General features: G+C 41.9%; 1 protein-coding gene and 1 long non-coding RNA gene across 10 annotated transcripts in view; one reads left to right on the top strand and one right to left on the bottom strand.

Moving 5' to 3' along the window:
- Nucleotides 1–6,487, top strand: part of AGPAT3 (1-acylglycerol-3-phosphate O-acyltransferase 3) — an 86,368-nt gene extending 79,881 nt beyond the window's left edge. For all 9 annotated transcript variants that reach the window (XM_018913458.3, XM_030234210.2, XM_050970839.1 and 6 more), the window contains 3 exons: nucleotides 266–341; nucleotides 2,480–2,678; nucleotides 3,350–6,487. In XM_018913458.3, the coding sequence (XP_018769003.1) occupies nucleotides 266–341; nucleotides 2,480–2,678; nucleotides 3,350–3,438 (364 nt within the window). In that variant the 3' untranslated portion in view covers nucleotides 3,439–6,487. The remainder of the gene's footprint in view (nucleotides 1–265; nucleotides 342–2,479; nucleotides 2,679–3,349) is intronic.
- Nucleotides 1,929–22,004, bottom strand: LOC115484833 (uncharacterized). The gene is made up of 2 exons (XR_007776847.1): nucleotides 8,984–22,004; nucleotides 1,929–2,120 (listed from the first exon to the last, which is right to left on the bottom strand). It is a non-coding gene; the product is annotated as an uncharacterized LOC115484833 (long non-coding RNA).
- Between the last annotated feature and the right edge of the window lie 1,554 nt (nucleotides 22,005–23,558).

Here is a 23,558-nt window from a genome sequence, read left to right as displayed (position 1 = left end):
TACTGATGTGCTCTGAAACTGACAGGAGCTTGTACAGTTTCTTTTGTCTAAATTAGCACCCAATTCCCAACCTAAAACCTCAGATTTTAAGTCCCAGTTCTCTGTGTTTAAGACTTCTGCCATCAGTGACACTATTGCCTGTGATTTCCGCCCTTTGCTGAATGGAAGATCTTCCCTAGGAGAGGCATAAAACCAAATACCTGGATTTTCCCTTAATTCTTTTTTTTTTGGTCTTTCCATTTTTTTAATCTCTCTACTAAACTAGGAGATTTCCTCTGGAAGATATCCCTCAAGATGAAAAGGAAGCTGCAAACTGGCTTCATAAACTCTACCAGGAAAAGGTAAATAGCTTTACTTTCTTTTGTGCCTTTTGGGACTTTCACAGGGGAGTGTATTAAGGCAGTGAGTAATACACACTCTTGCACTGGATGGAGAGGATATTATGTATAACTAGGCAGCCATCCCTCTAAGTGCTAGAAGGAGCAGGACTGAGGAGCCCCTTGGCAGCAGAGGGCTGGATAGTGAGGTCTCAAATTGCCAGGAAGCACAATAGAATTCAGAGATATGCCTGAGCTGTGGAAGACTAATAGCAATCCAGTGTCTTTTTACATCTTTCAGCACTTGGATCTCTGTCATGCATTTCTAAAGGCTCCATTTTCCCTGTGGGTGTTTTTAGGCACTTGAGAAGAGTGATAACTGTCTGTCAGGGACAGCCGGTCCCAGCTTTCAGCTGCAATTGTTCTTTGCTTTCATTTTTCTTCCACTGTCACTTTCCTTCTGCCTCCTGCTAATACTTCTGCAGTGTTGTGTGACATGGGACAGACAGTCCCTGGAATCTGCTGCCATGGACTGATAAAACATGTGCCCAGCATGCCTTCAGATGGCTCAGAGCTTTTCCTTGTGTCATTTCTTTTTCTAACCTTAGATGGTTAGAAAAATCCATTTTTCTCAACCACAGATTTAACACTTCTGTGGGGAGTAGGAGAGAGCTGTAATTGTTGTCCAGCCCTAAGTGGTGGATTATTGAACTTGAAAAGTGTATCTTGATTTCTGTGTTGCTGCTCTTTTGGGAAGACAGCAGAGCACAGAAAGGTAAAGTATCCTGGGCTTTCCCCAGCTATGATGACCTGTGCTGCAGCATTGCCAGGCTTATGCTCAATCTCTAGGTAGGCAACAAATTGTTCTGAATTTCTTTATATTTGTTTCAACCTAATTTGTTTGAATATCTGAACTCTGATTTAGTTAAGGAGAGAGGTTGTCTTACAAAGAGCAGTAGCTCATCATCTTTTCCCCCCACCTCCCCTTAGCAGGTCTATAAAACCCAAGAGTCTTGGAGGTTGAGAAAGGCTTCTAAGAACAGAGAGTCCAACTGTCAACCCAGCACCAGCACCATGTTCACCACTAAACCATGTCAAGTGCCAAATCCATAGGGTTTTTTTGAACACTTCCAGGGATGATGACTCCACCAGTTCCCTGGACAGTCTTACTGTTTTATGACCCTTTCCATGAATTTTTTTTTTCCTAATGTACAGCCTAACCCCTGGTGCAATGTGACACCATTTCCTCTCATCCCTCCTGGTGTTGGCTGTACCTCTGTTCAACTTTGTTGTGAGTTGTTGACAGGGAGGTATTGCTTATGGACAGGAGTATTATACATATTGATCTTAGTGTTAGCAATACTTTGTAACTGGAATCCTCTCATTCCATTTATTGCAATGACTTTGTAACTGGAATCCTCTTCACGCACAGAGGATGTGTCCTCCAAAGGCTGATTTTGGCAAGGAATGTCTTGCACTTCTCAGTCCTTTGTAAGGGAAATTTAAAAAGTAAGAAATAAAAATAAGAAATAGCCGGATTTGAGCCATCAATGGTAATGGCTTGGAAACCTTAAAGAACAACCTTACAGACTGAGGGAAGGTGGTGGGTACCTTGTTCCTTTGAATGGTCTGTTCCAGGATTGCACCTCTGCAGGCTCAGCTTGGGATGCAGTGGCTCTGTTGCAGGGTTGGGATTAGGGCTGGTGTGGTGCTGTCTCTGGTCTCAGCTCATTCCTTGTCCTCCCCTCCTGGCTGTCCGTACAGAATTTTTCTGCTGTGCTTTGCTGAATCATGCTGACCTTTCTGGAAGTAAAAACAGGAAGGAAGAGAACCCAGCTAAGAGGGTTGGTAGTGTCTGAACTAGTCTCTGGTCTGAAGCTGCCCTAAATTCTTAAGCAATTAACAGGCAAGATGAAGGTATTTGGTAGTGGAGAGGACAATAAGGTTTCAGATTTTGATGGTGCCAAAATTGCCTTCAGAAGGCTTAAAGGTCATGTGGATGGTCAACAGAAATGCCCAAATAAGTGACAGCAGCTTCAGTTGGATGCTGTGGACTCTTGATGAGTTTGTAGCACAGATACTGTCCTGGATGTTGTCCTGGAGCTGACTAATCTTGGGCTGCTTGGTGCAAGCATTATAAACCTGTTTTCTGTTTCCCCCAGGATGCTTTGCAAGAGATGTATAATCAGGAAGGTGTATTTCCTGGCAAGCAGTTTAAACCTCCTAGGAGACCATGGACTCTCCTAAACTTTCTTTTTTGGGCCACAGTTCTCCTCTCTCCTCTCTTCACATTTGGCTTTGGAGTTTTTGCAAGTGGATCACCTCTCCTTATCCTTGCATTCCTGGGACTTGTAGGAGCAGGTAATAAAAGCAGAGAAGATGCTAAGCCCAGTGTGACACAGAACAGGAGCCTTTACCTCCAATAAGTTCTGTGTGTTAATTAATGAGAATGGGGCTTGCAGGAAAATATTTGGAGCTCACTCATTAGTCTTTCTGTTGTACAGCATTTTTATTGTTTCAAAAGATTTAATCTGGGCAAATTTGCCTTCATATCTTAAACAGAAACTGTAGTAGTAGCAGGTGAGTCTTGTAGCCCATTATTATGGGCTGAAGGGTGTCTGAAGGAAAAAATACTTTCACCGGACAACTTGTCTGTGAATTTAAAAAAAAACCCAAAAAAACAAACAAAACCACCAGTACAAACAAAAAATACATAAATACCACCAAATTCCCCCCCCCCCAGCCCCGCAACAAAAAAACCCTAACAATCAAAGAAGGAGAAGGGGGAGGGGATATGCTTCAGTGTTCATGCTACATGTACTGTTAATCAAGAGAAGCAGTAATTATATTTTTAAATCTGGATTGTCCCTTTCCTTGAGTGTCATTTGACCTGTGATCCCTGTGCAGCCTCGTACAGCACACTGTTGGTCACTGCTGACGTGGGGATTGGGTTCTGCTCATGCTTACATGTAACTTCCTGGATGCTTGGACTGGTTTTAATGTGCCTTTCATTTCTCTGTTATATTTTAAAGCTTCCTTTGGAGTTCGTAGACTGATAGGAGTAACTGAAATAGAAAAAGGCTCCAGCTATGGCAACCAGGAATTCAAGAAAAAGGAATAACTGACGGCTGCAGTTCAGCACATGTAACCAGACTATGGTATCCGATTAACTTCAGTTAAAAAACAACAACAAACACTTAGAAACTATCTTTTTCTTAATAACTGATGACTAATATTAATGAATAAAACTTGAGCCAAGAATGAAGAAGTTGGAGGCATCGACTGAAGAGAATGCACCAACCTTCTGCCAGTTCAAGGATTACTGTAGTCAAGCTGTGGGAGAAAATCTGGGGTGGGGTGGAAGAAGAAACTAATTTTTCTTGCTTTGTTGGGGGACTTGGGGTGGGGAAGAAAAGAGGGCATTGGCCATGGCCACGTGTATCTTCAGATGACTGAAAACTGGTTTCTGTCAAGAGCACTACACTCACTTTTACCACAGGAGCCATTGAATGTTTCCTTTTGCTAAAGCCAACGTAACATTTATTGATTTCCAGCTTCTCTTACTAATGAGCCAGGAAAAAACACCCTCCTTAAATGAATTGACAGGTGTTCATTGGGTTAGAGTCTTTTTGGCTGTTTTGTCATGGCTACAGATGAAATCCTGTTTGTATGTTACACTGACACTTTTTATTTTCAGGCAACATCTTAAGACTTCTGTAACACAGGAGACAGTGGAGTTTGGAAGCAGTGTGTTATCCATCAGCACATCCCATAAAACAGATCCACTAGGATAACACTCTCATCCTATCTCCTGCTAACTGCTCAAGGCTGTTTAATTGCAAAATATTACTTCAGTCTTGAGTGCTGTTTGCCCTGTTTCACATCAAACATGTTCCATAATTTTGAATCTGCTTGGGTCTGTTTGAATTTTTGTTTGTTTTTTTTTTTTAATTAGTGGCTGGCCGTGGGATTTAGAGTTGTGCAAAGAAGGAATTTTTTTCAATTCTCCTTTTATTTCTGTTTGCATCTCTCATTACCAAAGTCCAGTTCAGCCAACCTCTCTCAGTAAACTGGGAGGCAGCACTAGAAATCAGCACAATAGTTTTCAAAATGTCTTCTTTTGTAAAAAAATGTGAAAAGAAGAGGGCTTTAGCAGTCAAATTTAGAATGCTGGTATCTCTTGAACTTCTAATGAGAGTTTCAGCACAGATTGAGATGGGGCCAGGACTTTACCCTGTGTCAGGATAGGGTGTACTGCTCTTTTGACTTGGTCATGCTTTAGATGTTCATGTGAAGTTTTTTGCAAGGTGAGCTGTGCTGTTGAAGCATTAGAAAGAGTATAAGGTCTCTTCAGGGATTTTAAGTATCTTTAGTTTTGCTTGTTGCCATTTTGGTCTTTTTCACTGAAAATTAGAGCTCAGAATCATGTTTGTACCTGTCTCCCTTTTTTCCTTTCTTCCTTTCCTTTTTTTACAAACGCACATTTGGAGGTTTCTGTAGGTTGTTGCTATATGCATAGCTGGGGAATTATTTGCAAACAGATGGTAACTATACCTGTATGTTCAAGTCTGAAGGTCACAATCTGCATTTGGCTGCTCGCAGAAGTGGGTGAAATGAGTTGCAGATCTACAGCTGAGGGCAGAAGCTAACCCTCAGGGTCTGTATCTTTAACCCAGCTGCCACTAGAATATTTATCTCACTTTTGTAAAGAGCAGATTTTATCAAAGCACTGGTTGTTGTTTTCATCTTTGCTCCAGTAACCAAGATAAGAGAGTAATAATTTACCTTCTTTCTGAATTTGCTCTTAACTGTTGGAATGTAACCTCTTCTCCCACACAGGTTTTTCTGTTTTCAAACACTGGAAGAGCAATTTTGTAACTTAGAAAAATATTTCACTTGGGGTCATTAATCACTTGTTCTGTCATGCACTTGATTTTTATTTGTGGTCTTTTCAACAAGAGCATTTGAAGGCTGACCTGAGTTCTGTCTGTCTCCTGTTAGACTCCACCTTGCTGAATCCTTGTACCCAGACCCCCAACGTTAGTGTGTCATCTTTGCCCCCTCAATAAATCCTCCCTAAGAGAGGGGCTGCAAATCTGTTGCAAATGTTAGTGGAATTTGAAATATGCTTTGGGAACTGAGGAGAGCAGGACCTAGCCATAACTCTGTTTTCCTTGATGGATGTTTTTGAAATTTTTCTTCAAATACAGTCAGACATCCAAATGCTGATAAAGTTAATTCTGGCTTTTCCCTGTTTTTAACCAGAGGACTGAGAACAGTGGGGGGGTTCTTTTTTTTTTTTTCCTTTTTTTTTTTCTTCTTAAGTAATTCAGTAATGGGTATAGTTCTTGCTTCCTAGAAAGATGTTACAAATGCTGTATACTTGCTTCCTGAAGATGATATTGAGTATATATAAATTGTACTGGCTTAGCAGAAGAGGCTTGCTAAGCAGGCTGACCACTGACTATGTTTTATACTTACATTTTGAGCAGTATATTAATGGGCATGACGAGAATTTCACAAAATAAATCCCTTCTTAATGCTGAGAAGAGGGGAGCTGCTTAGAGGAGAAAGGAATTAATAGCCTTTCTCTTTACAGGATCCTTGTCTCCTCTTAGTGCATGTAACTCCCTATTCAGGATCATGGGATTAGTGCATGTACATCAAGGGGAGAATAATCAACATTTCATATTTTCTTATCATAACTTATTGGTCATGCTTTCTTTTTGAAAATATAATAAATACATCATCAGATACTTAAATTTTGCTTTTCTAAACAGGCATATCAGTAACCACTTGAAAAACTGAAACCTACAGCAGTGCACAAAGCAGTACAAAACCAACACAAATCTCTTCATTTTGAATTTTATCTCTCAAATAGGGGTTTTTATACTCACGCGCGCACACGTACACAATGTATCAATTAAAATGACTGGAAATAGCTGAAGTTAATGTCACTAATGAAGATTGGCAGGTGGATTGGATTGGAAAAGTGAACATAGATTTTATATCATATTTTCTTCTGGTTTAATAGAGCATAGCTTGTATATTTGACTACCAAGCCCTTTAAGAGCAATAATAAACAAAAATGTATCATGTTTTTTGTCTTTTGCTTTTCAACCATGCTAGGTTTAATAAACTTACAGCTGTGGGAGTGTTTTTTCTCTCCATCTTTCAGAATTTTCATTTATTGCTTATTTGTTTGGAGTAAATAGAGTTTTCCAGTATGGACTTGCAAGCTGACTGCCATGGAGTTCAGCATTGACTCCGAAGAGGAATGGTTCTCAGACTAACATGGACAGATGATAAATGTGTGCTCTTGGCCTTGGCAGCACTTGTCATTGTCACCAACAGCAATGATGCTGCACCCAAGTAGGATTTGCAGTTCCAGAGAAGCATCACATTGACCTACATCTGAGAACCTGGTGAGAGAGCTTGGGGACTGCTGGCCACGTGGCATCTCTGAGTTAGGAAGGCACAAAGAGCTGATGCTGAAGAAGGATGTGGTATCCAGAGGCCTTGGCTCGGTAGGATTACAGTTCTCTCTTGCTCATCCTGGGCTGAATGTGCTCTTGCAATTGACTTTGCATCACTGAGCAAAATACCTGTCTCTGGCACAAAGAGCATGGGCAATGTTCCTTTGTTCTGCTTTAACTTATCTTGAAGGGCTCTACTCTTAACTGCTGACCAATGAATCTGACTGCTGCCTGTGTCCTAATTGCCTGGTATTCACAGGAAAAGTGGGTGTGACTGCTCACTTCCACGTAGTACCTCTTGTCTTCATCACTGATGTCTGTATATTTGCTCACTTGTATCTTCTGCAGATGGTTTGGTTACAACCTCTTAGCAGGAACTTGGAGTTCTCCAGTTCAGCCAGTCCTACAGCAGTTGTCCCATATGGCTGGGGTCTTCTCTTCCTGAATTTTGTAACTGGTTGACACCTCTAGGTCTGAAGTGACAGGGTTGTGTTTGTGTTACATGATAATGCAACTTTGCTGCTTCAAAGCAAAACTTTTAGCAGGGAAAAGAAGAGGCCTCCCTCACACAGGCCCTCCCTACCTGGCAACAGGTCCCTCTGGTGAAAGGGAGTTGGGACAAGGTTTTTACTAAGAGTTGGAATAATGAGAAAGCAAGGGAGTCACTGTCCATGGGATATTTGCTGAAAGTACTGTTTCTGTCTTGGGACTACCCCAAAGCCTGGTTTTGCTTCATGTACCTTTCGAAGAAATGTGGGGTTGGAGGCTTTTAATAATGCTGACTTGACACTACACAGAGTGTTTCAGATTGAAGACACAATCTGATGTATTTTGGCATCTTGGAGAAGTATTTGCTAAGAATCTTAAAGCCAGACTTGGGCAGACTTCACCCAAGTGTTTCAGGCAGATGCTGGAGGCCAACACAGATCAAAGTGAAGAACGCGTTCATTGATCTCCTTTGAAGATGGGATGCAGAGGATAGCTCACAGCATCTCCTGGATGCCATGTGCTTCTGTGCCCTGGTGTGAGGTTCTGATTCCCAGCAGATGATTGCTGCAAGTTCTGCAGTGTGCCTGCACAGAGAAGCTCATCCCTGTGATGGGAATGCTGAATTGGTACTCCCACCCAGTGTGTCACAGCTGCTTGTTCCCATATTCCTGAACCTTCTGATCATAACAGGTGGTGCTCCAGGGCTGCTGGTGCTGAGTGAAGCTGGGATTTGAAGCAGGTGACAGCCCTGCTGGGAGCTGTGAGGGAGAAGGAACACAGCAAGGTGCATCGCTGGGAGGAGCAGGAGCACTGACAGGTTCGGCCAAATTCTTGTTCTGAGGAAACTGAGTGATCACCAGGAGCTTTGCAAAGCAGAGACAACTGTGTGAGAGGCAAGCTCTGACTAATGTGGATGTGAGACCTCTGTGTAACAACTTACAAAATAAGCCTTGCCATGTTCACTTGATTTGGGTCAGAATTCCTCCTGAGGGCTTGTTTCAGATGGGGACTCTCATTCTACCCTGTTTGTCTTTAAGGCTGGTTTATGTGATTGTCTCTGCAGCAAGATGCTTGCAGGCTGTTGGTTGTGTGTTATTCACCTGCTGTGGTTTGGAGTGAGAACATTCTGGAAGTCAGCATTACAGGGTCTGTGCCATGTGTGTTAGCCACCAGAAAAAGTCTTGAAAATATTTCATACTTCAGAGTTGGGAAGACATGGGATTGGCATCTAAGACAAATGTGTTTCTCTGATCCTTGGCCTCTCTAGGCTTGCTGTGTTTCTTAAAATGTTATACCTGTAGTTACCTGCCACTGTTCAGTTTTTGAAACTATAAAGAAAGATTTTTTGTGCACTTTCACTGTTGAGAGCACTTGAGTGCAGATAGTCTATTTCTATAAACCACTAGCAGAAGCAGCATTTTATCTTTTTAGGAGAAAAGTGTATTTTAAAATTAGACACTTCAGCAGCAATCAGAATATGATAGTACTTTTAAAATTTAAATTAAAAGTATTCCTTAATGTGGGGGCTACCACTACCAATTTTCAGTCTTACACAACTTTTTTCATTTTGGCCAGCCTGCATTCTCAAGGAAAACACTGAGTTACAAATTACTAAAATACAATATGCGAAGGAAGAGTAGGTAGCAGAGCCTAATCAGGAATTAAATTTTACACCCCAAGGCATGAGCGGGTTCTGTGTACCTCCTTTATTCCGTGCATGTGCATCTGTGCAGAGAACCAAGCTGTGTCCCTTCGTGTCCCTTCGCTTCAGCTGTGTCTGAGCTGTCCCTTGTGACATCTGAATGCTGAACTCGTCTGAACGCCCGGCGGCCGCTGCCGGCCGGCGCCTCGCTCACTCCTCAGATCACCAGCAAGTACTGTAGCTTTAATCCAAACCTTCTCTCCGAGGAAAATCACCCTCCTTGAGCTGATTGATGTGTTGCAAACCTGTCATTTGGAGGGAAGTGTAAGTCACCAGATGATCATTATTAGCCAAATAACGAGTAATAAAACTGTATACAGGGTATGCATTTACTGTGCATGTGTATATATTTTTGTACATTTTTATAATTGTTTCCTACACTTGATTTTATGATGTTCAGAAGTATGTCTGAATCTGGTGAAAAACAAGAAGCTATTAAGAAAACCTGACCCTGTCACCTACTGTAGTTTTTACAGAGAACTGTGCCCAAACAAACACGCAGATTTACAGTGCTATGCAAATTTTACTTTGTAAGTTGTCTCTTAAATTTTGCTTAAGTAGTTTATGCTGTTTTTACTGGGCTTTCAGAAAAAGATGAACGCAAAAGCCTCGTCTTGTAAAATAAAATAGCTTTGGCTGTGTGAAAGTACTGTATATTAGAATCTCATTCAGTCTTTCAGTTGTTTATTTAACTGTATGTGATTTTGTACATACCACGAAGGAATACAGGGGGTTTAATTGTGCTTGAATGAAATAGTGACTGCCCAGCATCTGGCTTTTTTCCAAGTGTTTGTTGAGCAGCCCATAATGTAGCTGGGAGATCTGCATCCTTTTCCTACTTACCACTCTGGTCTTTGTAACTAAACATGTACTAAGGGCCATTTTCTTTTTGCTTCGGTTGGTTTCATTTCCATTGATGCTTTTTGGTCTCAGTCCTGCAAACTGACCCATGTGAGTGCCACATGTCTGCAGCAATTACCTGGATGGATCATTTTGTGGGGATGGGAGGCAAAAACGAGGTTAACCCAATGTGCATTCCCTGCACAAGGCCAGTCCTTGAGAACTGTAGAGGGATGGTTCACTACTGAGGCACTTAAAGCAGCAATGTATAAAGTTTTTCATGGCTCCTCCAAAAGATCAGAATAAGGAAGGAGGTATCTTCCTTTCCTGAAGAATCCTCCAAAGTAACCCCAAAGCTAAGTTGAGACTGCAGCAAGGTAGGGTGGCTGTAGCAGACATGCTGTAGATTAAACCAATTTTTCAAATCTGACATCTTAAAAGTTTTTATTTTTCACTAGAAGATAAAGCACTTCCTCTGGTGTACTCCAACATCGTACACTGTCTCTGTCTCCTGGACCATCAGCTCTTCTGTAATCTATGTGATCCTTTAGCAAATGACATTTGTGTCACAATATCACATTTCTGGGTCATCTTTTTGCTACCCTGCAAGGATTGGGTTCTTGGTTTCTCCTGTAGGTTTTCTCTTTCCTGATCTGTTCCCCTTTGAACAGTCTAGGTTGGGCTGAGCTGCCTTAAAGTGACAGATGAATGGTGTCATGTGTCTGTGTGGGAGGACCTATTTTTTGTGGAGAGGATGGGCTTCCATTCTAAGTGTATGCAGGCAGGAACTTTTTTATCTTCCTTGTGAGTTCTCATGAATAGAGCTTTTCTTACCTCAGTGCCTCTATTGGATCTCCCTGGATCCATAATTCATTTTTAAGGATGATGATTTTGATCTGGAACGAAGCAGTGTCAGACATCACAACCACACCTGTAAGAAGCAGCCAGCAGTGGGGGTTATGGGCAAGGGGAGGTCAGTGGGGCAGTGTGGCACTGCAGTGTTTGACAGCCAGCACTGTGTAAGGGAGCTGTAGAAAGGGAACGTTTGCTCCATGGATGAAGGCACAGGGAATGTTGTTAGGTGGTTTGTTTCTGTGCTAAGCAGTCCACATGACAGTGACCTTCAGGCTGTGGGAGCTTCTTACACACCCTCTCTTTAAGTTGCAAACACCATTGGAGGCTGCTTATGGTGGTGGCATTTTCTGTATGTACTTCCATCTCACTAATTCCACTCTTTTTCTTCCAACACTGCGTTAATGTATTTGGGAAAACGGCCTGGAATTCCATAAAAGCAATGCTGTGTTCTCAAAACCAGATACAATCAGCTGCTGCCTGGGAGCAAGTTCATAGTTCAGATGTGCCACCCTACTGAGTGCTATGTTGGACAGAGGGTTTTTGGGGCGAGGAACACGATGCACTTTCTACATGCTTCTAAAACTGGAATCCATTCCTGACAAGCTTGACAGAGTGCCTCTGTGAAACAAAACTTTGTGTAACAGGATTTTGTAGGTAGATAAATGTTAGAAGCTGTGGTGTGGGTTAACAAAATAATCTTCTGGATTTCATCACATCCTATATTTATTTATATGTCAGAGTCCAGTGCTCTCTGCCCATGTTCTTTTAACCATCCCACATATGAAAGGGATAATGTTTAATTCCCCCTCTCCTCGTGTGACTGGGGGAAGTATTCAGACCACCAGTTGATCCAGCTCTTTCTTGGCAGCTGTTGATCTGAACCAAAGGCCACCCCTGGTCCCTGTTGTGCAGAGCTGAAGTCAGTTTGCAGTGCCGCAGCTGTGGTGTGCCACACCCCACAGCAAGGGACCTTGGCAGGCCAGAGAGGTGGGGCTGGTGGGAACTTTATGAAGTTCGACAAAGTGAAGTACAAGGTCCTGCACCTGCGTTGGGACAATCCCAGACACACCTACAGGTTGGGTGGGGAAGGGATTGAAAACAGCCCTGCAGAGAAAGACCTGGGTTGATAGCTGAGGAAAAACTCAACATGAACTGGCAGTGAGCACTCACAGCCCAGAAACCAACCTTGTCCTGGCTTACATCAAAAGGAACATGGGCAGCAGGTCCAAGGAGGAGATTCTCCACCTCTACTCTGCTCTGGTGAGACCCCACCTGCAGTGCTGTGTCCAGTTCTCATGTCCCAAACAAAAGATGTAGAATGGTTGGAACAAGTCCAGAGGAGGCACAACGTTGCTAAGAGGACGGGAGCACCTCGCCTTTGAAGACAGGCTGGGAAAGCTGTGGCTGTTCAGCCAGAAGAAGAGAAGGTTGTGTGGAGACCTCAGAGCACCTTGCAGAGTCTGAAGGGGCTACAGGGAAGCTGTAGAAGGACTCTTTGTCTGGAATTGCAGTGACAGGACAGGGGGAAATGGGTACAAACAGAAAGGGGAGAAATTGAGGTCAGCAATAGAAAGAAATTCTTTACTGTGAGGGTGGTGAGGACCTGGCACAGGTTGTCCAGGAATGTTGTGGATGCCCCAGCCCTGGCAGTGTTCCAGGCAAGTTTGGATAAGGCTTGAACAACCTGGTCTAGTGGGAGCCTCATCATCAGAACTGGATGATCTTTAAGGTCCATTCCAACCTCTTAAAATTCTATGATTCCATTATTCATCCCCCACACACTCACCACCACTAATCTCTACTGAGCCTTCTCTACTGCTAGGGGTTACAAAAATAACATATGATACCAACACATTACATGACATCCGTGCACATATGGAAGTCCCCTATACTGCCAACATCACCATGTCCTGCTGTGATTAAGGTTTCTGCCAAAGGGACAGTGCTGCTATCATGAGGCTGCTGGGGCTGGAGCTGTAGTTGTGACACCTGAGCTGACAGGGCTGGAGTAGGCATTTCTGCTCTCCACTGGAAAGACAAAGCACATTTCCTTCCTGAAGCAATTGCTAGAGAGCAGAGTGCCAAAAGCAGGTGTCCCTGTGCCACCTGTGGTCACTGCCTCTGTGCAGACATGGCATGTGACTGATGGGATACAGAGAGCTCACTCTGAGGACAGGTTCTTTTACTTTGTTGTGACTTGCGGTGTGAAAATGAACTGCCTTTGTTTTTCATCTTGCTGATGTCAGGCAACATGTGCAAAAGCCAAATTCAGCACTCGCCTAGTTGTGACATCTCTTTTTTTTCACTTTAATGAAGTTACAAGTAGTTCAGTGCTAGTGGTTGCTCCATTTATAAGGAAGATCAGTAGAAGAAAGAAACTAATTCGTTTAGGAACACATACAAATCTCCTCCTACCTTTGCTGCAATGAAATATTTTCAGGAAAATGCTAATTCTTGTTTGCTTCCTATCAGGTCAGAGCTCCTTGTCAAAGGTTGAAGACTGCTGCCCTTTGTGCAGCAAAGCTGCTTTGTAGGCGATAAAAGTAGGGTCCACTCTGCCACAGAGCTGAACCAATCCCCTGAAGCTCCCTAGGAGAAAATCCTTCTCTCTGATGTTACTCCTCTCTTCACACAACTGCTGCAAGTGTTGTGTTTGACCAAACAAGGCTGACTTCTTTCAGGCATTTCTTTCTCCCAGCTGTGAAAGGCTTTACTTTAAGCAATTGCACAAAACTGAAGTATAGGGAAAACATAATTTATGCTGGATGGGCAGGCAAAACTCTTTCTGTTTTGCTTTTTTTCTTCTCATGTTTCACCTAGAACATAATCATGTAATTTCCATAATTTGCAACGTTTTATGGCAAAATTCTGATTTTTAAAAAAAAATATTTCTGTTCTGTTATTTAAAAATTTGAACGTTTTCAGTACAGAGCATTTATTGGAATTATAATGGCATAATCTGCCAGAAGGATGCCCTGCTTCCTCTCTGTCAGCAGGTAGGTTCAGAGCAAGATTCTAACTGAATACAGTAAAAGAGTTTACATGGCAAATCCCATATTTCTTTTCTGATTAATTTAAGGATGGAAAAGACCTTGAACTGTTAAATGCTTTTATGAAAAAACTTTTGAATATTCTTCAGCTGTGAAGACACAAGACACAACCCTGTGCTGCAGACAGGAACTCTGTATTTTTGGGGAGGGAAGCTTGCTCACACCAGAGTTAGTTCCCCTGCTAGATGGGAACAAAGAGACTACATCCCCCCAGCACCCCTGGCCCAGAACTCCAGTAAGATTAGAAAGGCAGGCAAGGGAAACCTGCAAATTTGTTATTTCCTGAGAGTGTGCACTCTTTTGCTGGCAGCCATGCAGGAAGGCAGCTGGCCTATCTAAATTAAGTACTGCACATAATGGAACATAAATTATTGCTGTTAACTCCAAAGCGATAACGTGGTTAGGGAGAACAAATTACAGGGAAGCAATATGGGGGGTTTTGCTTAACTCTCAAAGGGATCTCAGTAGAGTAACCTCTGGGGCTAATGTTAGGTCTGGGAATTTTACAGGCACTAATAGGATTAGGCACATGACTTCCTTTTCAGTCTGATGGGAGTCAGGGTTTAATGTCCTTGGGCTTCTCAGAGATTTCAGCACAGGTTCAGAAGTGTCACCCAAACAATCAGTACACACAGATTTTCCCTTCTGTGTCCCCCAAACAAGGAGATTTGCTATTCCACCCATCAGAAGGGTCAAGGGCCTTGTACTTGGCGTGCAACCTGTGACTAAACAGTACTCACTCAAGATACAAAACAAAACATCGTAACTATATAGCACCTTTACAAAAATGAAATATCAGAATTCTGTTGTTCCACTTGCAAGAGGAAACCTCACTTCTCAACAGCTCACTGAGGAGGGTTCAAGCTTGGTTTTACTCTGCTTCAGTTCGGGTGCTCAAGCTGAGGCTCTCTACCTTTGTGTGTTCAGGCACAGCTGAAAAGGACTAACAAGGTGTTAAGAGCAGTGAAGGTTTGTTTGCAGTGCTGCTACAGGACCTGGATCTGAGCAGCATCATCTCTTTGAAATATTTGCTGCTGTATTATTTGGGGATCAGAGCAAGAATTGATAAGAGATTTCATTGTCCTTTCTCTCCCATCAATGATGTATTTTGTTTTACAGCTGTCTCAGTAGCTTTATTCCCAAGAGTACCAGGGTCTAATAGGATCAAAGCCTGGAATAGAAACCTGTAGTGGAAATATCCTTTGTGGCCTGAATGTCTTTATGATCTCAAAACCTACACTACTGTTGAGTCTCTGGTTGTTTAACTGTCTTCCTTGTCCATGAAATCACACACACCCTGTCAATTTAACTCTCTGAGAGGGTCCTGCTGTTATGGCAGGATACAAAAATAAAAAGAAGTATTCTGAAGGGGAGGATTCTCATCAGAATATTAACTTCTGTGCTTATTATGGATGGCTTTCTGGGCCTCTTCTTCAGACTTCATTATTCTTGTAGTACTTCAATTTTGCCACCCAGGGAGGACCTGCCCAAGATAAGCTTGCAAGGGAATCTAATTTCTAATTAATAATGCATTTTAATTTAACATCTAATAATTTTACATTCTAATTTGGAATTGAGCTTTCCCTTGATGAATGTAGAGAAGAGTATTTAATATTGGTGTAATTCACTCTTAAGATTTCCTCCTTCCTTATTCCCACCAGTTTTACATTATCCCTTGGACATGTGTGAGCTCTTCCTCAGGCTGGTGTGAGGGGCAGAGATTAAACAATCATCCTTAGACAATCTTTAGAATAGATTCTTACTGTCTAGAAAATTGAATTAGAAATTTTATGGTCTCATTCTTACCAACTTCAGTACTCTTCAGAAGCTACTCCTAAGAAGGATGATAAATGAAGTAACAATCCAGAACTACTATGATATGTTTGTACAAAAGCATAATTACTAAAGGTGTATTTTAATAATGTTTACTGTAATGTGTTTTTTAAAGTGACCACACATTTACATTCCTAATCGTGTAGTAAGCAGAAATTAATAGAAATTAAGATATTGTGGAGGAAAGGGTTTTCAGTCCCCAGCTGAGAGAGTCCAGGTGCAGACTGCAGAGTACAGCTGATAAATGAACAGTGAATTATCTTGTGAGCTGGGAGCAGGGAGCTCTCTGGCTGTGCACAGGTTAAATACACCATGCTCCCTCCAGGCCCTCATGGCAGACCAGGACAGGTTTCCTGTGTCTGGTGATGAAATCACCTTGCTAGTGGTGGTACCAAAGCCCCTGCAGGTGAGTTGTGCATGGAAACATCCCATGGGGGTGTCCCTTTACCTCCCCCTTTCCCAAAGAACAGCCAGTGTTCAAATGTTTATCTTCCTGTGCATCTAACTCCTCTCAGATAGGGTAACTTTCCAGACAAACAACCCTTTTCTTCTAAGGTCTCCAGTCTCAAGAGGAAGTTCAGAATTATGTTGGTATGTGACTGCCCTGGGACTCTATCTTGGGCTCTCTGCCACCCATACTCGTGGCATAAATGAGAATGAAACTCCTGACACAAACCTCTCTCATGAGTGAGGAGAATTGATTTCCATTTTCACACAGTTTGAGCTGATGTTCTCATGACAGCTACCACAGCTCCATGCTCAGCAGGGCTGGATTTCAGGGAAAAGATGGGTGCTCAGGGAGCAGAGGCAGGTGATACAGAGAAATAGCATCCATTTCTCTAAAAACCAGGGAGAGTGCTGGATGCTCTCAGTTTGACTCTTGCTGTTCAAGACCTGCTAATTAGCCCTGTGCCTCCCTGCTGGCAGATGAAATGTTTCTGTTTTGCAGCTCGGATCTAGCCTGAAAATAGTCCAGAGCTGCAGGAACTCCTGGGGCTTGAGGGCCTTCTCTGCCTGCTGGCACCTGACCTTGTTTCTGCCCATACTGGTTGAAAAGTTGTTTGGATTTCAGGGGGCTGTGAAAGGCTCTGAGATCACTGCACTATTTCTAGTTAGTTACTAAACATGTTTGAGTGGCTTGGGAAATGGATCTAAATGACATGTTGGGGGAGAAGAAAAGCAGGCAAGGACAGTGGTAGCTCAGCTGCAGATTGAATTCCTCTGGTCTTCAGAATTAGCTTGGAGTAAGGGCTGTCATGTCTGCTTTTTCCTCTTTCTTTTATGTGGTTCATGTGCTACAGGGGGAGCAAGAGCAGTTGCTGACACCATTAGACATGTAAGATTAACATCCTGGTAATGATGTTTATACTTTCCTACTCAAAATTTCACACTTTGAACTTGTTCCTCTTTACTAAGGTGAGTTGGTGTGTTTGTAACACACTCAGCACTTGATCTGAGTCCAAATGCCTTTCTCATGCCTGCAAGGTAGAGCTGCTCTGATAACTCAAATGCACTGCCTTTTTGTGGCATCCTCCCTGGATGAGTAGGATTTTAAGAATTATTCAAAGCAAACTGTTTGTTGGAGGAGGAAAGTCTGTCTCAAGGTGTGCTGGAAGAGAGGCATTGCCAGGAAAGGAGGTTTCTTAGAGTCCCAGAAGGCACAGACTGGTGTTGAAAGGGTTGTGAAGATTATGCTGGACAAATAGTAAGGGACTGATTCTCCCTTCCAGGCCAGCATCTCTTCCTCCTCCTTGCTCCAGCTGCTCTGCCCTGGCTTGCTGGCCAGCATTTCTGTAGACTCCTTTCTTAAATATTTTCAGCATTTCTATGATTTCTCTCTTTTTCTCTCCCCTTTTAAAGGCTCTTCACTTTTCCTGACCGTTCTTGAAGGGCTTTGATTGCACATTTCAATTTTGAAATGGTTTTTCCCTCTGGTTTGTCTGTGGTCATTTAGAGGTTTCAGAACAGGGACACACAGCAGCTCTTCCTCTGCATTCCCATATTTTCCTAACTCTGGTAATTTGCAACAGCTCACAATACACAGCAGATTCTGCTGCAGAAATCTACGGATGGAATGAAAATACTCTTGAATAGTGCTTCTACTGAAATAGGTTCCCCATGCTGGTTTTATTGCTATTAAATACATTTCTGTCAAAGACTAATTCCCAACAATATGAAATAAAAAGCTAGAATTCTGGTTATTTTGTATCACTAATGATTTGTGGCTGACATATTAATTCAAAAAGGTGGCTTTTGAAGTACTCATTTTTAAAAAAAGAATTTACAATCTTATAAAATTATTTTCCCAAATATAAAAATCTTGTCATTTTTTCCTGTTTCTGCAGGTGGCTGTGATTTCATGAAATTAGTTAATTAAAAACAGAATTCCCTCAGTTAAACTTTCTGTGCTTTTTGGTGATAGTTTTCTGACTGCTGCCACAAGTCAAAGTAAAAACACAAAATTATGCATTTGCTTCTCTCTTGACTCCTTGAATAATTCTTCCTTTGGGGAAGTAAAGTTTCCATCACTAATTTTGTAAAACTTAGTTACAGTTACTATGTTGATTTATTTTTAATCCCAAACACTGTATAGAGTGATGGTCATCTCAGTGGAAACCCATGGACTTCCATATCCATTTCTCCCTAAACATTAATTACCAAAACTGTCAAAGGAAAATGTAAGAAATCCCTACAAGCAAAGATTTATCCTTTAACCCCACTGGAAAAATTTGTTTGAAGTTTCCCCAGAGGTGAAAGTTAAAGCTCAACCTGAAAAGAGAGGCTTTCTCTAGAAATTCCTTCAGTTTTTCATTCCAAACCTTGCTACTGTTGAACATTCAAATATTCATCTTCCCCATAAAGTTTCTGTAATCATTTTCAGGTCAGACAGAACTTAAAACTTTGGTAAAGAAGCACACCTATAAGCTCTCTTCTACCACTCCACCCAGGACTGTCCATCTACAGGCTCAGTTTTAAGTAGTGGTGACAATATGTCAAAGTCTGGATATTATTTCATGAATATCTCTGGTATAATCCTACACTAAGTCATCACAGGGAAGCAAACATGATCTGTTAAATGAGATTATTGTAAAAATAAGCAGACCTGGACACTCTTCTCCTCCAGCAAGTAGGTTATGATAGGCAAGACATTGTGAGGGGACTTTACTGGGCCAGCTGACCCCAACTGGTCAAAGGGCTTTTCCTTACATACAATACAGGGCCACAGTCATCAGTAAAAACTGCAACAGAGAAAGGGAAACTTCTGGCTTCTAATGTGGCTCCTGCTTGGAGAATGGCTGCTCTGCGTGTGGGAGGTGGTGAGTGATTTCCTTTGCTTCATTTCTGTCTCTTTCCTTCACCTAATAAACTGTTTTTATCTCAAACCACGTGCTTTCCCATTCCTGTTCTTCTTTTCTTCCCTAGTCCCGCTGGGCATGGGAGAGTGAGTGTTTGGGTGGCTGCTGTCCAGGCTCAACCCACTACATCCAGCAGAAATGTTAGAGTCTGGTCAGATATTGAGAGTATAAAGATAAAATTTTTCGTGGCAAATCTTTACTTGGATTTTATATGAATGAGAAGCTACAAGAAATTCATGACTGCTATTACTAGCAAATCCTGTGATCCTAGGATCTACCATGATACCCCTGGGCCCTGGTTATCTTACAGTCAGGTAACACTGGAGAAGGGAAATCAAACTGTTCTGTAGACACTGCTGGTTTTGTCTTCATCCTGACTGAAACCTGGCATAAGAATTTTACTTCCTCCTATCAAACCTTTGCTGGCTGGTGATCGTTTCCTTTCAACACCATTCTTTCTGTTTATCTTTTCTCTCTCTGCCTCTCCAAAACAGGATGGTTGTCATAATTTTCAAACTCAGCAGGAACATTTTCAAATGTGGATTTTCCCCTGTAATGGACATTGCATCAAAACATAAGGCAATTAGGGATACATTTAAAGTGCTTTCCTTTCATTTTCCTGCTGCTTAAATATTTGAAAGAAATTCACCAAGAGTTGTCCCAGTAGAGACCTGAAGACAGACATAATATTTTAGGATTTAATGTTATAACAAAGAGCCAGGATTTAATTAACCTTTTTGCTCTTTGGGAGACCTGAGACATGAGATCCAGTTCTTCAAAAAACCACTGCAGCTTCTCTTGCAGTTACTGAGCTCATTAATCTCTGTGATATGGTTCTTAAGGATACAGCTATGTTCCATTTTGATCAAATGCCAAATATTTTACAATTTTAAATTCCTTGTCCTGCCTTGCAGAGTACATAATTTAAACAAAACAGTAACAGAAAAGGAGCTAGGGAAAAAAAGAAAGAAATGGAAATTCAGGAGCAGAAAAAGGTGTGGGATATGCTGACTTCCTCTGTTTGCCTGACACCCTTGTCACTGCGTTGGTTTGTTCACATAAAATATGATAGGACAGTGAGAAATTTAACCCTTGGTTTACATTAACCACCACATAATATAGACAAATAGCACCTCTGAAACCAGTCTCTTCCTCTGAAACAATTCCCACCTTTCAAGTCAGACTTCATTCCTCCTCTAGGAGGGAGAACTCCCAAAAGCCACAGAAACTGCCCATGAAGCTAGCCTAACTCAAACCCAGCCAGGTAGTACTGATGGGACTACCTGGTGGCAGTGGCTATTGGGTGTATAAATCTCTAAATTATCAATAAGAAGGAACATCACAGAAAAAAAACTGTGCAAAATGTTGATGGGAGACAATTTTGAATTCTGTAAAAATGCTATTGCAGAGAGAAGCTGTGAACTGAGGGAGAAATGACGAGGCTGCACAGAGTGCTCAGACAAAGTGAAAGTTTTAAGAGACACCAACTCCTGCTAATGAAACAGTTAATGAAGTGCAGTTAAACCCAGCGAGAGTGATGTACAGAGTCTGGCTGTGGAAATATAATGAGTTCATGTGCCTTGTTTTGGGAGAGAGTCTGTTTTTCTGAGGTTGTTTGTCCTGCTAGAGCCCTGTTCCTGTAAACACCCCAGAGTGCTGATGGTGTGTGCTATGGGCCTGCTCCATCAGCACACCTCTGCTCTGTCCAGAGGCCAGGCTGTGGAGTAGGGATGAGAAGAAAGGCTGCTGTGCCCTTCTGTTCCACACCAACCTGAAATCCACATGAAAATGAGATGCATAGACTTGGAAGCCAGGAAACTCTTCCTGGTTTAATAATATACATGCAGCCTTTCCATCCAGTCATACAAATGGCTCTTAGATTAATCTGCTCCTTTATACTGTGCCTTAAAGTCAAGATCCATCCCAGAGGTGACCTACTTGGGCACTAAGCCTGTGGCTGGAATAGAAATGATAATGCTGATACGTAAAAGCACTTGTACAGGCTCTGCCTGGCCATCAGCTACCTCAAATTCAGCTCCTCCTCTTTACTGACTCCTCATTCAAAGTGCAGGCATCGTTCTGCCCTGCTAATGTGGCAACAGAAAAATTTAAGGCACCTGATACCCAGCAATCTGAAATGGTGAAGAGAATCTGCTTGGCTAAAGAGACTGATTGGTAGGCAAGAATTAAATTTTATCTTGCCATGCATGAGAGGTTGAAAAATTGGAGTGAACTGTAGCACCACAGTGGCCTGGTGTCTGTAATGATTAGTTTTGTGGATATAAAACTAATATTCACTTAAGACATGTAATGATTTCTAGTGGAGACAGAGAGTATTTAGCTGGTGTATAGGTAAAAGGAAAACAAAATTCTAGTTACCCTTCAAGAGGTCCCTTTTTCCCTTTTCCACATTTTCCCCAGAAGGAAAATTCCATCCATTCACTTCAAAATGCAAGACAGAACCAGAAAATTGTTGAAGTCCCAATTTCCTGGCTATAAAAGACCTACTTTTCCCATCAGAGACCAATTTCACTTTCTTGTCAAACTGACTTTCAAGTATTTTTGGCAATTAAACACCTGAGACACAATGAAAAGTTGTTTTCCTGAGTCTTCTTGCCTGTGTTAATGAGCCTGTCTTGTTTTTTGGGAGGGAGAAGATGGCTTAGGAATAAACCACAAATGGAGATGTATTTGCTTCACTTGCTACCAAAACAGCAAGCAGGGCTAGGACAGGGCTTTTCTTTTGGTTGGTTTGTTTGTTTTTAATAGAAGCAGCAACACTGCAACATAAAAACTATAGAGGAAATTGAATTGTTTATCAAATTGTATAGTTAATAAAATGTTAATCCCAATGAACTATTTGTCTTATCTCTAATCTCTGAGAAAAGGGGATAAATACATTTGACTTGGGCTTACCTGTTTCCCTCCCTGTGCTGTTCAGGACCATTTGACAGATGCACAAAATTACTTGGCCATCTGAATTACTTAGGAGCTTACTGGGAGGAATTTTTAATTTTTTATAAGTGCATAAAGAGTGTTTTTTCATTTCTGTTTCAGTGAATAATTTTTGCCATACACTTTTACTGTAAAACAGTGTTTAAGTGCTGACATTTTAAAAATAAAATTGTACTATATGTCTTGACTGTCACAGCACTAAAAAATGTTTGTGTCCATCTGCTCACCTAAACCTGAAAATCAGATTTAAAAATTTTATTGCGCTATATAAGATTCTTAAAATTTGACTCTGCCAAGGAAACAAGTTACAACCAAGGTGAAAGCGAATTTCTGAGCAAATGTTGGTGAAAATATTCAAATAGGAAATAATCAATAATTCCCCCAGTACAATGGTAGAGATAAAATTGGAAGTATTTTATTAAGGGATTAAATATGTTACAAGGATGCTGTAATTTTTTTTGAATCAACATTATAAGTCCAGAAAATAGGATCAAGGTTTTACTGAAAGAAAATTCTAAACAAATTGACTTCTGTGAATATTTGAACACCCAAATCACCTGAGCACAATGTCACGGTGAAATAAAAAAAGATGATTAATTCACAGATTATTTATAGTCCTACCTGAGGTGACATTTGGCTTTACACATGTACACAGTGTTTTCCATTTTTTACCCCTTATGGTAGGCTACTTTCAATATGTTCTTCTAGATCTTACTCACTTTTATTTGAGCCAGTAAGTGCAAACCCTCTAAGTTTAGGATTCTCGATTCTGCAGAAAAAGAAACTGCAGATGACCAAGGTGAACAGCAGATTAATTTAAAATAAAGGAATAGCATTTCAGTCTAAAGTAAAACAAGGGTCAATTTTATGGTTCTAATACCACTAATTAGACCCAACAGAAGTGTAATGGAGTGTTATTATCTCTATGCATTTAAAAGCCTACATAATAAACCATTAAACTTCAAGGGCCATATTCACTTATATATTTTAAGTCAATGGAAAATATGATCCGTAATGCACTTACTCCCACTGAGCTAACCAGGAACAGCCATGGGAATGACACATCAGGCCCACGAAGTCCTTTGGTGCCCATGAAGTCCACCAAAGACTCACAGAACTCCTGAAACGAATTTAAATAATATTCATTTTAATAAAGAGCATCTCTTTTATGAGGAAAGCCTGCGGGAGCAGGGCCTGTTTAGTCTAGACAAGGCTGAGATCTCACCCATACATATAAATATCTCCCAGGAGGGTGCCAAGAGGATGGTGCCAGACTCCTCAGTGGTGTCCAGCGGCAGGACAAGAAGCAATGGGTATAAACTAAACCACGAGAAGTTTCACCCCTACACAAGGAGGAACTTCTTCCCATTGAGGCTGGCAGAGCTCTGGAAGAGCTGCCCAGGGAGGGTGTGGAGCCTCCCTCTCTGGAGACATTCCAGACCCATCCGGACACGTTCCCGTGTCACCTGCTCTGGGTGACCCTGCCTGAGGGGGACTGAGCGAGCTCCGGAGGTCACTGAGAGATCTCCAGAAGTCACTGAGCGATCTCCAGAGGTCACTCCAACCCCGACCATTCCGTGACTCACGCCGGCTGTCACCGCTCAGGGCGGCCCGGGGGCTCTGCCCCTCAGGCGTCTCGGGCCGTCCCTCAGGGGCAGCCCCGCCCCGGCTCCCCGCGGCTGCCG

The sequence above is a fragment of the Serinus canaria genome, chromosome 1 (assembly GCF_022539315.1).
Source record: "Serinus canaria isolate serCan28SL12 chromosome 1, serCan2020, whole genome shotgun sequence".
Lineage (NCBI taxonomy): Eukaryota > Metazoa > Chordata > Aves > Passeriformes > Fringillidae > Serinus > Serinus canaria.
The sequence above is the reverse complement of the archived record's forward strand: the minus strand, read 5'-3'. Positions and strand labels throughout refer to the sequence as shown.